The 16973-nt window shown below is 32.9% G+C and overlaps 3 protein-coding genes across 4 annotated transcripts; 1 reads left to right on the plus strand and 2 right to left on the minus strand.

Annotated features, from left to right (window-relative positions):
• Nucleotides 1-4658: 4658 nt before the first annotated feature.
• Nucleotides 4659-5433, minus strand: LOC105123439 (uncharacterized). Of its 2 annotated transcripts, none has more exons than XM_011023029.1 (2): nt 5168-5433; nt 4659-5025 (listed from the first exon to the last, which is right to left on the minus strand). In XM_011023029.1, exons 1-2 carry the CDS (start codon nt 5280-5282, stop codon nt 4751-4753), a joined length of 390 nt encoding a protein of 129 aa, XP_011021331.1. In that variant the 5' UTR covers nt 5283-5433; the 3' UTR covers nt 4659-4750. The 2 variants fall into 2 exon arrangements, with proteins under 2 accessions (XP_011021331.1, XP_011021329.1); XM_011023027.1 differs by having other exon boundaries at nt 4659-5028.
• Nucleotides 5434-7214: 1781 nt separating this feature from the next.
• LOC105123440 (eukaryotic translation initiation factor 5-like) lies at nt 7215-10011 on the plus strand. The gene is made up of 2 exons (XM_011023030.1): nt 7215-7321; nt 8021-10011. Exon 2 carries the CDS (start codon nt 8382-8384, stop codon nt 9747-9749), a length of 1368 nt encoding a protein of 455 aa, XP_011021332.1. The 5' UTR covers nt 7215-7321; nt 8021-8381; the 3' UTR covers nt 9750-10011.
• Nucleotides 10012-10129: 118 nt separating this feature from the next.
• Nucleotides 10130-13528, minus strand: LOC105123441 (uncharacterized). The gene is made up of 9 exons (XM_011023031.1): nt 13443-13528; nt 13187-13222; nt 12726-12936; nt 11869-11940; nt 11683-11750; nt 11411-11561; nt 10923-11003; nt 10663-10753; nt 10130-10475 (listed from the first exon to the last, which is right to left on the minus strand). The coding sequence occupies exons 3-9, from the start codon at nt 12933-12935 to the stop codon at nt 10429-10431; spliced, it is 720 nt and encodes a 239-aa protein (XP_011021333.1). The 5' UTR covers nt 12936; nt 13187-13222; nt 13443-13528; the 3' UTR covers nt 10130-10428.
• Nucleotides 13529-16973: the final 3445 nt, after the last annotated feature.

The raw sequence follows: 16973 nt of genomic DNA on the forward strand, positions 1-16973 counted from the left end.
ATCATTTGCAACACTTTGAATGGTTTAGCATTACTTACTTGCAATTTATGATCGATTTTCAAAGGACACCGTTCAGGTCTAATCTGTATTATGAAATAATCTCCAACATTAAGTGCATTATAATACTTAAGTAAATTAGCTTGAAATTTATATTGTTTTTTACTTGCTTGAATTTGTTTCATGGTCTTAACATGTAAATTATGAACTCTTTATGATAACGACTCAGCTAACTTAAATATCCTACTGTGAGGAGATATGAGAAGGTGTTTTATAGGCTTCTCAGGTTTATAACTATGAACACTAAATGATTGAGGGTGTGGAATGAGACAAACATTGTTTGAAACTTGTGTAGATATGATATGAACACAATCAAGTAAACTATGATTATCTTATCTTCCTCATCACGTGCACGAGGTAAGGGGTCAAGAAGCTCAACATGTTGCTCTAAACTTATGATGTGTTGGACACCAAGCATGTGGGGTGAGGAATCGGGTAATTTAGGAAGACTAATATCATGAGACTCTTCTAAGACCATATTTATCTCTATAGGTGATTCCACTAAAGAGTTCCCTAAAACTTCCTCTACCAATAAAACAGACATATCAGACTCTTTCTTAACCTTATTTTTAAGTTTATGTTGACTCATTGTGTTAGGTCCCTTTTTTTGCACATCCTTGTCATTTAAATCACTAAAATCCTCAAGATTAGGCTCTTATACTTCAACACTACAATATTCCTCCTCTTTACCTATATCCTTATATTTTTGGATGACTAAAGGTTTAGAGATGTAATCTAAAGATGACCAAAACCTAGACAATTAGTATACTTAACCCTTGAACTCACCTTAGACATTTCATTGATAACTTATTTGTCCTTATCTTTCTTATAAAGTTGGGCGCTACTAGGATTATGTCTATAAAGTGGAGCACCTAACAAAGAATCACTACTTTTGAATTGGAACCTAGTAGGGATACTATAGGAGCCTTGACGATTAATCCACTCATTCTTTGTAACCAACTTGTAGTCTTGAAATAAGGTATAAGCTTGGTTAAGGATAAATACACCTTAAACTACAACTTCTCTTCTAAGATCATCATTTAAGCCTTTACAAAATCTACGTAAAGTCATGGCTTCATTCTCTCTTATGACATATCTAATCATGTAATCATTAAGCTTCGTTGTATACTCATTAATAGACTTATTCTTTTGCCTTAGATTATTCCATTAGTCTAAGAGTTTATTTCTATAAGAATTGGGTAGGTACTTCTCTTGAAGCTTTTGTTTCATTTTGATCCAATTAGTTATAGAAGGTTTACTTCTCATCTCTAAATAATCATCAACATCTCTCAAATAAATTTTAGCTTCATCAATGAGCATTATCTTAGCAAATCTAACTTTTTTATTATCATACAAGTTATACCACTCAAAGAATCTATTTATATCACGAATCCACATATCAAATATTCAAAGGTCATAACGACCGTCAAAAGGGGGGGCTTTTATTTTATTAGGACTCAAGACTCGCTCATCAAAGTCATTGTGTTTAAAGTAACCTAAATGATAGTTATATTAGTGGCGCTCAGAGTAAACTTGTCTATAATAATTATTTTTATGATATTTATTGGTCTTTGAGTGCCTTATTTGAAAACTTTCTTGGGACTTATTTTTTTAAAACGTGTTAATCATCTAAGTTTGCAATTCCCTTTAAATGGTTGCGAGAGTATCACTAAAGATTGAGCTTACAATAAGTGTAAACTTAAACTTGGATACTAGATGATCATGACACAAATGCATGCAAGACTAACTTATAAATGGAATTGAGATAACAAATGGTTCTTGCAAGTAAAATCACAATACAAAAATAAAGCTAATAATTTTTTTATTTTTTTTTAAAATATGGAGATTAATCAAGAACAAATTACACTAATAAAATTATAAGCATGTAATACTAGATTTTTAAGTGTAAATGATTAATTAAACACAATGTCACAAGCAAAAATTTATAATTATCAAATGGAATAAGATATTAGCTACCACTAAATAAAGAGGATGATGAACAAGAATTAACAATTAAAATGGTAGGTGAGATATTTTTTTTATGATTTTTTTTAGTAATTTTTTAAACACAAAAATAATATTAATAAAAACCTTAAATGACAAGTGAAAAGCCAAAAATACAGAAACTTCACCGAATATGGGAGAGTGATTCACCAACGAGGGTGCTGGAGGAAGCTGGAATTTGCTGAGCTGACGTGGCAAACTAGATGAATTGACTGTTGATATGGCAGATGATGTGGCCGGTTTGCTTACGTGGCAGGTGATGGGGGTGATCATGTATGGCGTGGCAGCGGTGGCATGACTGATGACGTGGCAGGTTAATTAATTTTGCATCGAGAATTTTCTTTGGTTTTTTAGTTTCCTTCATCTGGTTGTCGTCTTCACACAAACCTGCTATTGGAAATCAGTCAACAAATTAATCCCCGTAACCCTATATAGGTGAAAAGATTAAGATGCTGGCCTGCCATGGCGAGTCTCTGGGTTGAGTTGATTTGCTTCTGTGAGAGGCGGTTGCTGAAGGTGAATTGATTTGGCTGCTGTGAGAACTGTTGTAGATCTTAGTGGCTGTTGAGAGAAGGCGTGGCTGGTGAAGATGAATAGATATTGCGACTACTGAAGGTGATGGTTGCTGCTGGCCTGTGTTACTGTTCTGTCTAACTTTTGTTGTCTCCTACGGTATAGCTCTACTGCCGATGAGCTCAGATGCGGCAGACGGCTGGTTGTGGTTGTTGTCACTAATGGATATGTCGTGGAGGCGCTGTGGAAGTTTACTGGTGGTGCGAGATGGTGGCTGAATGGCAGATCTGTCAATGGCGTGGAGAGTGGCCTGCTGTAGGAGGTGATTCGATCTGTCACCGTGGATGTTGTAGAGAGCTATCGTGGGTTTTGGTGGCTATTGGGGATGCCCAATCTGCTTTCTCGTGAGGATGGTGTGCTCTGCGGCGGCTGTTTTTACGATGAACAGTGTTCAATGTTGATTGCGGCGGCCGTTTGCTGGTGGAGACCATGAACAGTGTTTCCTTTTTCTTTCTTTCTTTTTTCAATCAGAACAGTAGGGTTTTTTTTAACAGTGAATAATTTTTTTTAGATCAAACTAGAGGGAGGTTTAGCATAAACATTGAAAATAATATTTTTATTAATCATAAAAAAACTACTTAATATCTAAAAAAATAGGGTATAAATACTAAAATTCTAACTTGAATAAATGATTAAGTTTATGGTCCATTAAATAAAATATTTAACAATAATTAAATTAAACCCAACAAGTAAAATTAAATTAATAAACTTTAATTAAAAATTCATATAAATTAAATTAAAAAACATAAATTAAAGTTTAATTTTCAATTGTTTGGGTTATCTTTTATCATTTATAATTATACATGTGTATAAATAATATTTTAGATTTAATATTCTAACTAATAAATATCATTAAAAAGAGACTATCCTACCTTTTAACCCAAGCTTCCTCGTTAAAAGATTAAATCAAATGCGAATCCATAAGGATTAAATTAAATGCAAATCCATAATGAATATATGATAAATAATAATTATAATTATTGTAAAGGGTATGCATGTACCAAGAATCCCATATACATACATATATACATATATAATTGTTTGAGTTAGTGTGAGAAAGTAAGTTTATCAAAGTGTTTAGCTTCAAGATTATTCTTTCCTAGGATCAGAACTTAGGCAAAAATGGTGAGTAATGGTATACTTTCTTTTAAATTTTTGAAATCATCAAAGGACATCTATGATAATTGGTGCACATGTAAAGAAGATGATTCTTAAGATAGAGAAAGGCTATGAATCAAGCGCAAAAGATGAAGGAGAGATGTTGATTGTTAGGGTTGCTATGGCAAAGAATATTATGTTTTTACTGCAAATTCAGACTGATGGTGCTCAATGTCTGGAGGCTTCGGCATTTGAGATTTGGTCACTCGACTTTGATGGGCTGAATCTACTAGAAAAGGAGAAGACGGTAAACGGGTTACCTCTCATTGATCTTCTAGATCCGATTTATGAAGGTTGTATGTACTGTGGCAAGCAATCTAGAATTGTGAAAGGATATGGCCAACAACCTGGTATTGACCTTGATGAAGTCTTTCCGCATGCGGCTCGCATGGAGATATTTGACTTCTTATAGTTTGGTAGCCCATCACATATGGAAGATATGCCGAATGGACGTGAAAGCATTCTCGAGGAAGAAATCTAATTCAAACAACCTAAGAAGATGGCAATAGAACTCAGGAAAGTGGTCTAGAATCACCTCCTCCTAGTGATATGAAGATGTTTTTTATTATATTAAAGGTAGCTAATTAGTTAGATTTTAAATTTTATTTTTAATTATTATGAGTTTGAGTTATGAAAACTGTAAAATTAATCACGATAGATACAAGTTGCTCGTCTATCCATATTAATTAAAAGAAGAAGAAGAAGATGACTTCTACTTTCCTCCTCCGAAAGAAGGCATTCACTCCTTACATATCCCATTCATTAGAATTAATCAGAAGAATTTTGCAGAGCTAGAGATCCTGGTTTACGTGCGCTTAATTGGAGAGAGGAAGAAAGAGCAGATGTCCATGCTTGTTCTGTAAGTATCCACGATAGATATTCGTGCTGAGAACAGCATTATACTGATAAATAAAAACAGTACTGTGTATAATAGCTGCTAGTATATGAGGACCTCAAATTAGTGACGCAAATGCACAAAGAGGGAAACAAGAGAAAGAAAAAGAGCGCCAGCAATAAAAGTGAACCCTATAGTACCACAAACCAAACCTACAAGATCAACGAAGTGATGATCATGCAATCCCACTTCTTTTTTTAGCTTATTGTTATATCCAGGTTCATAATTCCAGCCATATTTACACCTGAAACCCCTCTCGAGTCTCTCCCTGATCCTGACTTCCTCTATCCTTTCTCTTAGAACACTCAGATTTGCATCAACATTGTTACCTGACTTCCCTGCTGATAAAATCGTTGTAAATTAGCTCGCGCATATGAAATGAAAGAAAAGTAAAGACCTTCTCTGTGATTTGTAACGATAACAAACATAAAATAATTAACATTAACAGTCAAATTACTGGTTCATGATTAAATTACTGACCTTCATCTCTAAATCTTTGAGCTCTAACTTGCATGGCCGCCCCAGTAATACGCTTGTAAGATGGTCTGATATTCAGAGACAGGTGACAAGGTAGTCTAGATAGAGGATAAGCCATATCTTATATCTTCAATTCCTAGATGTTGCTCCAACGAACGATTTTTCTCTGTGACACAGAAATGAAACTAGGGCTCCTTCTTTGTGCTTGGTCTTCTAGAAAAAAAAAAATACAGAGCTGATCTTATTAATTCGAGGGTTTAATTAATAACCTTTCAACTTCAAAGAGCATTGCTGATGGAGGACCTTGAGCCTGCTGTGCTGAATATATATATGCACGCTTGTTTTATGTCCTTTTATGCGATATAAAATATGGTTTATAGCTAAGACAATATTAGAACCTTCATTCAAGAAAAAAAATGTGTTTAATGATGTATAATCAGTCCAAAAAAGGTTAAATCACGTCGGCCATAAACAAATTTTTTTTAATGACCATAGACAAATCTGGCTACAGCCTCCTGCTTGAATGTTTCAACATACAGTTTTTTAAAAAATGCAAATAAATTAAATTATTAAATAAATTATCAGATGAGCATTCCACCCCTTTGGGTTGACACGCAATTTTATCTATTCTAGCCTGGACATTGACTTGGTCTTGGAACAAAGTAATCAGTCTTTTTTTTTTTTTTAGTTTTTTTCAATTAATTACTGTGCGTCTCTCGCTAGGCAAACCGCATTGGCTATTAGAAATATTTAGAGTACTTTTTATATTTTGATACTCGCAGAGTTGTTATATTGTAAAGTATTTTTTATTTTAAAATATATATAAATAATATGTTTTTTATTTTTTTAAATTTATTTTTTACTTCAGCACATTAAAACAATTTGAAAACACTAAAAATATATTTTAAAAATAATAATTTTTATTTCAAAAATATTTTTAAAATCTAGAAACAAAGGTTATTAGAAATTATATATATTTAAACAATAATTAAGTGATTAGTACAGTACCGAATTTAATAGTAATTTGTAGATATATTATCTTTGACATAATTATGCCATATAAGATTTGTAGGAGACACAAGCCGATAAAACTTGGTTTGGTCCCTTTGAGAGAAAATTGCTCCAGAATAATGAGAAAGAAAAAATTATTCGGTTTGGTCATTTTTTTTAATGATAAAACTCAGTATTTATTGGTATTAAAAAATTCTATTTAATTATTAAAATTTGATGATGATAATTATTTTTTCTAAATATTTTTAAAATAGAAGATTATATTTCATTTTCATTTTTTAATTAATTTTTTATGTTTTTTTGAGGTGTTTGATATTAGTAGATGATGAAAGTGTTAATAATGCTTTGAAAGTGTTTTTAGATAAAAATAAATTATAAATTATATTTTCAATTTAAAAATCTCTCCTTTTTTTACTTAAATTGGCCAATCATCATAAAAATGTTTATAAAATCAACAGAAAAAAAACTTAAATTACTTTCCAATCAGAATTTGAAGTTCAATTAAGATCTCAAAATATTATAAGCAATGCTAATAAGTATTATATATATATCAGTCACAAAAAAAATGTTAAAGAATTTAAAATTTAAATAAAAAAATGAAGTTAAAGGAATTTGAATTTTTTTTTAAAAATGAATTAAGGTTTTTTTCTATGATCCTAAAATAATAAATTCAAGACCAATATATATAATATATAAGATACATATGCTATAGTAAAGTAACCATGTTAGAAAGTAATTATATCTTTCATGTTACTACTTTAGCAAATTATTTAAGAAAAAATTTAATCTAATAACAAATAATTTAGTATCTTTCATGTGACTACTTTAGCAAATTATGTAAAAAATTTAATCTAATAACAAATAATTTATTTGTTTATCTTTTTAAAATTGATAAATTCGAAATCATAAAATCTAACGTTAACTTTGAAAAGTTTAGGGTAAAGAAAAAAATTTGAGAAATCTTCGCGGCTCAGTAAATAAATAAAACATTCTAGAGAGAGCCTCACTCGTACAACTCTCTATATAAGCAAAATATCAACCCAAAAACCTAACAGCACGCCTCATCTCCTCTATCGCTCTCAAGAAGCCAATCAACTTTCTCTCTCTAGAAGCAAACTTCGATTTCGCTAGCTCCATCTTTTCAAGGTAAGCAGCCGCTGGGGTTTACTTGGTTCTTGAATAGTTTTAAACTGTTGTTTTCTCGTATATTTGTTTTTTGGATTTAATCGGCTGATTGTTTCTGTTTTAATCTGCGATTATGTTTTCTTTTTCCGATGTTAGATCTAATAGAATCGCTGAATGATTAATAAAAGAATCGATAATTTTGTCTCTTTGCTTGTTAATTTTTGTTGAGTTGGTTTGATGATTAATTTTTGTTGTTTGTTATTAATGTTGTGGAAAATCATGTTTATAACTTCTCATTGTTTATAATTTTGCTAATTATATGTTGTTGAGTTGGGTGATTTGCAATTATGTGCAGTAGAGGCAACTTTGTGTTTTAAGTTTGGCATGCGTCATGATGGTGTTCATGTTCTCATGTGTATTAGTTTCTTGATTATCTTTAAGATGGAGTCGCATATGATTGATTTGGGATCAGTGTTTGCACCAGAGGTCAAAGAGTTTTAATGTAGTGATGCTAGATGCTAGATTTCTAAAGTTTGTGTATTTTTCTTCTTTTATTCTCTATGTTATTTTAGCTCAAAATGTTCCATATAGCCGACCCTGACCAGTTTGGGGTTGAGGTTTGGTTGTTGTAATTTTAGTTTTTGCTTAATTGTTCTTGACATTGTTGATTAAGTTCTTTTTTTGTTTTGGCTGAAGCTCTCTTCTTATCATCCTTTTCAGGAACCTGCAGGTGCTGGTGTTTACAGATTTTCAGGGTGAAGTGTGTGTAAGTCGAGGCTTTTATGTCCATACAGGCCATTTCGTTTTTGGGAAAGATTGGATTGCTTGGAGAGTACACTCCTCCCTTAAGGAAAAAGGGAAGGCCCTTGTCAGACAAAGTTAGCTGTATGCATCTCGGGCCTTGTAAAGGATACCCTGAATTTAGTGGTTGCAGTTGGGTGCAACCTTTCCTGACTACAGAAGAAGAGCCTACTCTTGTTCAAGAATCTCTAGACGACATTGTAACTGCTGCCTACCCTATAATTTGCTTTAAGTGACGCCTGCTGAGTTTGCTTTGAGAGTTTGTTTTACAGGGATCAAGATGGCTTTGCAAAACATTGGTGCTTCAAACAGCGATGATGCCTTCTATAGGTATAAAATGCCCAAGATGGTTACCAAAGTTGAGGGCCGAGGAAATGGCATCAAGACAAATATTGTCAACATGGTTGACATTGCAAAGGCTTTGGCAAGGCCAGCTTCTTACACTACAAAGTATTTTGGTTGTGAGCTTGGTGCGCAATCCAAGTTTGATGAGAAAACTGGAACTTCTCTTGTCAATGGTTCTCATGAAACTGCAAAACTTGCTGGGCTTCTTGAGAACTTCATCAAGAAATATGTTCAGTGTTATGGCTGTGGAAATCCTGAGACTGAGATAATCATCACCAAAAACCAGATGCTCCAGCTAAAATGTGCTGCATGTGGTTTTGTGTCTGATGTAGATATGAGGGACAAGCTCACGTCTTTCATTCTGAAGAACCCTCCTGAATCAAAGAAGGGATCAAGGGAGAAGAAGGCATTGAGGAGGGCAGAGAAAGAGCGGCTCAAGGAAGGTGAAGCTGCTGACGAGGAACTGAAGAAGCTGAAGAAAGAAGGTAAGAAGAAGGGATCTTCTTCGAAGGATGTCCCTCCAAAAGCTAGCTCTACAAAGAAGAAAGCACACGGCTCTGATGAGGAACGAATCTCGCCAACTCATAGCCAGGTTGATGAGAAGGAAGATGTTGATGACAATGATGATGACGATGTCCAGTGGCAAACTGATACATCTCTTGAGGCAGCTCGCCAACGCATCCAAGAACAGTTGAGCGCTGCGACAGCAGATATGGTCATGCTTTCAACTGATGAGACGGAAAAGAAGGCAAAGGCAAAGGCTTCCAGCAAAGAAAATGGCAGTCCAAAAGGTGCCTCACCAGCGCGGGAGGAAAAACCAAAACCTGATAATGGGAGCTCAAGTACTCATGAAACTCTTGTCATTGAGATAAAGGAAAACCTGAAGAAAGGAGCTTCTGCAAGCCAGTTGAAGTCCACACTCAGTTCACTCAATGGATCTGCTCAGGAAAAGATTGATGCTCTGTTTGAAGCTTTGTTTGAGGGTGTTGCTAAAGGATTTGTGAAGGAGGTTGACAAGAAGAAGAACTATCTGGCTGCTGCTGTTGCTCAGGATGAGAGATCACAGTTGCTTCTACTTCGAGCAATTGAAGCATTCTGTATTAAGTCAAGCTCAAGTGCACTGAGGGAAGTGGGTCTTGTCCTGAAAGCACTCTATGATTCTGATGTCCTGGAGGAAGAGTACATTGTGCACTGGTATCAAGAGGGGCTAGCGAGAGGCAACAAGGATTCTCAGATTTGGAAGAATGTGGAGCCCTTCATTAAATGGCTCCAGAGTGCTGAATCCGAATCTGAGGAAGAATAATGTGCTTTTCTCTTGCGTATTTGAAATGGCCAAGTCCGAATCTATCCTGATGTTTTCTCTCTGAACGAATCATTTCCTTCTTCCAGTGAAGTTTTCTTGAACCTAGTAGTTTGATGGAGTGTTGCTATTTTATGTTTTATTACTTTCAAAGAGAGTGCCTATTCGGTATTTCTACTGTTTACAAGTGTCTTTGTCCGGCCGATGTGTTTATTTCGCTGTAGAACTTTCTATGAACTTGTTATACAATCATTGTTCGTCTCTATCGTCATCCCTGTTGTTTTTGCTGTGTTGCTGCATGGTTCTCTATATATATATTCATTAGATAAATTTAGACACAGATCAACAGACTGTTGATCATCCAGTTTTATGCACTACATAAGGAATCAAGAATAAATCTAATGCTCCTTTTCTCGCTTCAAAAGAAATGAAAAAACATTTGTTGATAGCATATAGCATGATGCAATCGAGCAGCTGCTGTTTAATATCAACGTAACTGTACACAAGTTTCCTAACTCTAAATTCTATCCGTTTGATTGGAGTGTAAATGCACAACAATTGATTGTCTTGATTGTGATGTTAAACCCTCTTCAGCACTGACAGAAATTTAGATTCTAAACTTCGACTTGCTGTACACTCGTCATCCTGTCATGTAGAGGTGGCTGCACCGATCACCGGACGTTTAAACATTTTCTTCGTCTGTTTCTGAAAGGGGGAAAGGAGGATCCTAGTGCATAGAGAGAACGAGACGATTAGTATCGTATCTTTAATAATTCCATTCAAAGGTAAACTACACAGGTCAATGGAATGATATATTCTACGAAGTTCTGTAATCAATTTTAGAGCGAGTAAATTCTAAAAGCACACTGAACTCACAGCTTATGCAAAGCCGGCAAAATGCGTTAATCCTCACTAACCTGCTGGCGGCGCCGACGTTGGATAGCGGTAAATGCTCTGACCATGACATAAATAGGCAGAAGGATCCCAACTGTTCTCAATATCAGTAACTGCATAAAAACATAGATTTTAGTTTTTTTTTTTTTTTAAACCCGCGCCATTGGGTAAGAGCAAATTGTTAACATAGATTTTAGTTTTTTTTTTTTAACCCGCGCCATTGGGTAAGAGCAAATTGTATTTTTTTTAACAAGAAGAGCAGGCAAGAGAACATAGCCTTACCATGAACAATGTCATGGAGTATTCTCCGGCTCCACTAATTATGATAGGAAGCGTATGGCGTAAAACCAAAAGAACCAGAAACTGCAAATTAACATGAAACATTCTGGTGAGAACAATAGGATCTTATAGACCAAACAAACATAAGGGTCACAAACACATGCACGACGATAATGCACAGCTGGTCTCAATACTTGTGGCCATTTACCAAACTTGTTGCTAGGGAAAAAATAAGATATCATTGTTTTGGCTGATGAATAACCAGATATTTTAAAGAACACGAGTCCCTAATTGATTAATTAACATTTTTTTAACTCTTAACTGGAAAAGAATCCATTAGCAAAGACGGCGAAAAACTTGCCTTGTCTGTTAGATTTGAGGGACATTCATTTTATTGAAACTAACTGAACCAGAGGATGTGGAAGTAAACTATGAACCTGTGAGATTAAGTTCTACACATGAAGCAACAGGGGAGAGAGAGAGAGTCGTACTATAATAGCAACTATGCGGCAGCACATCACGCTCCTAGGAGAGGGTAAAGTATACTCTTCGAAATCAGAGTCCAAATATTCACGGTCGGTAGTAAACATCGGTATAAATGGAGGAGCATGCAATTCCCTTGTGGGTATCTCCCAATCTCCTCTGGAGATGAAAATCCCAAGCAGATTAGGACTATCACTATCAAAGAAAAGGGAACCAAAACCCCAACAAAAAAAATTGAAACCAAGATTGCAGGAGACATATGGCAAAAATACAGATATACCTGAAATTCATTGGAATTCCACCATAACGAAACAAAGGGCGCGGAGCTGTATAACCAGGCTCGAATTGCTGCAATATTGCGAACATTAAAAAGATGATTACAAACCTTATGTCCTTTTTTCCCCCTTCAAATTTATTAGAAAACATCCCAAAATACAGAGATCACGAAAATCATTTAATTGTGCACCTGATAGCAGATCTCACAGTTAATGTCACCCTTCTCGTTGCACCACCTCTGGACACATTTCCGATGAGCATACTGCAAAACAAGAAAAAAAATAGAAACTTGTAGCCTCGTCTGAAGCATCTAAACCCAGCAGGGGAACTTAATAAGGCAAAACTAGGAATTCAGTTAATATTTTCTTCCTGGCACAAAATTGAACTTGATGTGATAAGATGATACAAGTAAAATTATCATCAAATTTCGCTTCATGCAACTAGACTCCTTTCTCAGGGACCTGCACCCTTTAATAATTAATGGCATGTCATCTTCATAAGACATAGCTTACTCATGTTAAATTTTTGTTGCAAGACATTCTAGTTTCTACACTACAACACACTTCACTCGAGCTTTAATTATTCTACAATCAATTGAGATTGCTCATGCTAAATTTTTGTTGCAGGACATCTTCGTTCGTACAATTACGATGTTCTTTTGCTTTTGTTATACAACAATCAATTGAATAAGACTTGAACTGAAAGTAACAGAAGCATTGTGATAAGTCTAGTGTTTGAATTTTTGGCATCATGCAACGATCAAAATACATGAGGTAAATGTAGTACCAAATTTTTTTTAAAAATCATGTGGTGCATGAGTTTGACGGAAATTATGCCTGTTTTATATGTGAACCAAAAAATGTTCAAAGTAAGCCCCTAGAAAACATTCAAATTTCAAGACAGTAAGAATTTCAGGCATTTGGAACTTCCTAGATTTATCTGAACTGCAACAAAGGTCCATGAGCAAGACTGGCAATTATTTTGTTCGCTAACAGAATATACTGAGATTTTGAAATAAATGGTTCTACAACTTCAGCTAAAACTGACCTTCAAAGTGCCACGGCAAGAACATGGTATCTCCATGTTTTTGTCATCATCCTCGTCATGGCAAATTCTACACTCTTCTAATTCTCCTGTTGATGAACTCATATTTGCAGAAGGTACAGATAGCCACAATCGATTTTGGCTCGCAATGGCAGCTTCAAGGGTGGATTCAGTTAGCAACCCATCCACCAGGAACACAAAATGATCCCCCATCCTTCAGATTGCACAGAAAAAAAAGCAAAGGACTTAGAAAAGTTCCAATCGCAACATGCTTTACAGTACATTTAACTGAACAAAATGACCAAAGGTAAGAATTAAAACATCCTTACTATCTCTGCAACATTTACAACATACAAAATACTATTTACTTTGCATTTCCCTTGTTTTATGAGCAAGAAAACAAAGAAGACGACCCAAAACAATGATACATTTTAAGGAAGTTAATAGATTGTAAATGGAGGCACCTTTGTTCACAAATTTGAAAGACATGATAGATTTTCCTTCAAAGCAGAAATCCAGAAAACCAAACCACAAAAAGATCAATAAAAACAAAAAGATACACAAATACAGCAGTGCAAACTAAAACCGAAAACAACAGAAACTCGGATTAAAAAATAGAGAACCAAGAAACCAAAATTGATTTAAAATAGCAGGCGGGCAGGACTCAAATAATTAAGGAAGGAAGAAAAAAACAGTTTCTGAGGTTAAAAAAGCTATCACCTTTGACGATGAATAGAACTTTTGAAAGGCACAAAAAATGATTGACAACATGTGAAGCTATTAAACGTGACATTAAAGAAAGAGAAAGAAGCTTACAAGAATGGAAATGGGATTTTCTACTAGAGAAGAAAGCAACAATCTTTCTCTCCCTTTCTTTTCTTTCCCTTTCCCTCTTTTGTTTGTGTTTCTTGAAATGAAGCAAGAGATGGAGTGCGTTAGTATGAATAATATTATCACTTGCCCATTATCAAAATCTACGTTATATACTTCTCTCTTTATATTTATGTAAGGAAAAGCAGAGGAGTGTAGAGGGAAAAGTAGGATAGAGAATGTCATAGCAAATTCCCATGACGGCATGACCTCGAGCCTCAAGGCCATCGTAGTAGTATGAGAAATGTGGTGCTTTTTAATTTATCGTGATAACACTGCGATATATTTAAATTTATCATTGAGGTGTCATGATTGCGACTATGATGTGGGGCCGAAGTTGATGTGAGATTGTTGAGAGTATGATGATGGTTGAGTGGGGATTGTGGGCCATGCTTTGGAACTCATCAATGGTGGAAGATCATTGAAACCAAATCCAGGGTATCTAAGCACTTTAAATTTTCTTAAGATTGTATGGGAGGTCCATGATCTGTTTTGGGCCACTTCATTACAAGATGGGGTTGATGATCAATGGTTGATGTTCAATGACTTCTTATCGTGACTGTTCATGGATATAGTACGGCGGGTTTCGATGCATGACTGTATTCAATTTAATTTTGATATTTTAAAAAATATAAATTTAATTTACTTAAATTTTTGAACTTAAACAGGTTAGATGTATTAGATTGAGCTAATTTTTTATAAATATTATATATATTGATAGATTTGATATTTTAATTCTTTTATTATTTAAAAACTTTTTAAAAAATATTGGGTTGCAACTATTGAAACTTTTAAAAAAAAAATATTGGGTTGCAACTATTGAAACTAGATAAAACTCTTAAAATATATATATTAGAAATAACATAAAAATTATCATGATTTTTATATAAAAACAAAACAAAAAATCATAGTAAAGTATTTTATCATATAATTAAAATATAATATGAAACAAAGATATACCAGCAGGGAAATATTATAAAATGTTTTTTGATTTTGTGATTTGAATAGAAAAATAAAATTTCAATCAAGATTCTTGAAATTTTCATTTGCTTTTATAGTTATCAAATATGAAATATTAGAATTATAAAATGCATTATTATTTAATTGGATCAAATTTAAAAATAAATAATTATAATTTCAATAAAGTGAGGAATAGAGAGAATGGAAAGATATTAAGTCAACGAGAATAGAATGAAAATATGCAAGTGAAATTAAAAAAAAAAAATTGAAAGAAAAGGAAGAATATCATATTATCTAAGTTATAGATTAAGTTATGCAAATTGAGTGGATTTTAAAAATTTCAACCCACACTAGGCTTTTAATATTTATTTATTAGATTTTTTAATCTATTGTTATTTATATTATCTCATTATTTAACTGTTTTGAATCGAATTAAATAATACAAATATTATAAATAGACGTGTTTTCTTAACAACCCTACTTTTCATTAATCTCATGAGAGACAAGGATTATGTTCCCTCCACTAGCTCCAATAGGAATGGAGATACCAAGAATCACAGCTGCTAGATTTGCTGGAGATTGACTTGTAAAATGAGTTGATTAGTAGGGTTAACCAAGTTATATATATATATATATATATATATATATATATATATATATATATCAAGTCAATTACATTATATATAAAGTCAATTACATTTGGTTAGGCCAATGTTTTATTCCATAATCTTCTCATTTTACATAGATAGTAAACTCTCATCTAACTTTTTTAATATAAATCTCAAAATTCAAACTCAAGAAATTTTGTTCGCGTCATGCCGACTCTTTGAAATTATTGTTTCATTTTGATATGTTATAATCCAAGAATAAGAGTAATTCCTGAATTTGGATGGAAAAGAAGGTACCATGTAGGCCATTAGTATCATTGCAATCTTAGCTTGATTTACAATTAATTAGACAGCTTGATATACATGAATTTTTTTAAAAAAAATTAAAATTATTTATTATGTTCAGGCCTGGGTTAGATTTTTGGTTGGATTTGAATCGAGTTGACCAATATCAATATCAAATTTAATTTTTTGTTTTCAAGTTTTAGTTAGACTCAATTAGGTTTAAAAATTTATTGTCCATTCGAATAGGTTTTTATATTTCATGTTATCTTACTATAAAATATAATATAAGGAATGAGTGTACATCAATTTTTTTTTCTCAAGAAAAAAACTTGGGGCTATAAATAAGGGTTTATAAACAAAATTTCAAAAGATTTAGGATGGCTATGGCCACCTCTAGTCCCACCAAACACTTCTTGGAAAAAATAATTGTATTTGATAAGTGCCATTTTCTGGTTATTGAAAGATTAATAAATATAAGATTACACAGTAGGCATATATGTTCTTATATAAGATTAATAAATATATATTTTCTAGAAAAAGTTCAATTCAGTCCCTGTGATTTTCCAATAATCTATTTCAGTCCTTATCTCTTATTGGAGAGTTTTTGTACATGGTATTATAGAAGCTTATTCCACCCTATATAGTCTAAAGCATTGTAACCTAAAACCTCAATTTCACGCTCCAAAAGGATGAAAATAGCACTCATAATTTCATAAAATAATTTAATTATAATCATATTTAAATAAAAATCAATAACCTTAGCCTAAACATTATTATCGGATAATGACATTGGTTAACCATATCCAAAGTATCCCATATCGAATAATCATCTGGTTATCTATTGTACATTTAATCCTTTTCAACAAGACTCAATTAAATAAATAATTTTATTTCTTAAAAGGTAATAATTTTAATAAACTCGAATATGTATAGATAAAATTTTAATCTTTTTTAATTAATTTTTTTAGTGTTTTTAAATTGTTCACTGATATTAAAATTAAATTTTAAAAAATAACTAATTATGTATAGATAAAATTTTAATATTTTTTAATTAATTTTTTTAGTGTTTTTAAATTGTTCACTGATATTAAAATTAAATTTTAAAAAATAAAAAATATTATTTTAATATATTTTAAATAAAAAAAAACAACTCGAGACACTATTCTGCAACCACCAAATGCTCGGTATCGTGGGGCTCCCATGATCCTACATTAAGGGGAAACAACTATACAAAAGTGACCGACCAACCTAATCAAATAAAAATTAAAATATTTAACAATTGTCTCTACCGAATGTTTATAAAATAAACAGAATTTTAGCATTAAATAAAACATTAAATATACCTTTTCAGCTTATACTCTGTAAACCGTTTGCCGGTTGGCTGCATTCCCAAACTATACCTCATTCTAGATCTCTCATTTTTATTTTCTTTCTTTTTAAAAAATACATTTTGCGAATCTCCAATTTAATTGGTTGGAGCGAGTTATCAAATGCAAATATATATATATATATATATTGACAAATTTGT

The sequence above is a fragment of the Populus euphratica genome, unplaced genomic scaffold (genome assembly GCF_000495115.2).
Source record: "Populus euphratica unplaced genomic scaffold, PopEup_1.0 scaffold10.1, whole genome shotgun sequence".
Taxonomy (NCBI): domain Eukaryota; kingdom Viridiplantae; phylum Streptophyta; class Magnoliopsida; order Malpighiales; family Salicaceae; genus Populus; species Populus euphratica.

Bases quoted from the DNA above. Each gene is read 5' to 3' on its own strand.
- LOC105123441 (XM_011023031.1), bottom strand. From the start codon at position 12,935: ATGGGGGATCATTTTGTGTTCCTGGTGGATGGGTTGCTAACTGAATCC. The intron at 10,754-10,922 runs GTAAGGCTATGT...GTTTTTATGCAG, and splicing joins ACTCCATGACATTGTTCATG to TTACTGATATTGAGAACAGT. The intron at 10,476-10,662 runs TTAGTGAGGATT...TCTCTATGCACT, and splicing joins ACGTCGGCGCCGCCAGCAGG to AGGATCCTCCTTTCCCCCTT.
- LOC105123440 (XM_011023030.1), top strand. From the start codon at position 8,382: ATGGCTTTGCAAAACATTGGTGCTTCAAACAGCGATGATGCCTTCTAT.
- LOC105123439 (XM_011023027.1), bottom strand. From the start codon at position 5,282: ATGGCTTATCCTCTATCTAGACTACCTTGTCACCTGTCTCTGAATATC. The intron at 5,029-5,167 runs GTCAGTAATTTA...CGATTTTATCAG, and splicing joins TCAAAGATTTAGAGATGAAG to CAGGGAAGTCAGGTAACAAT.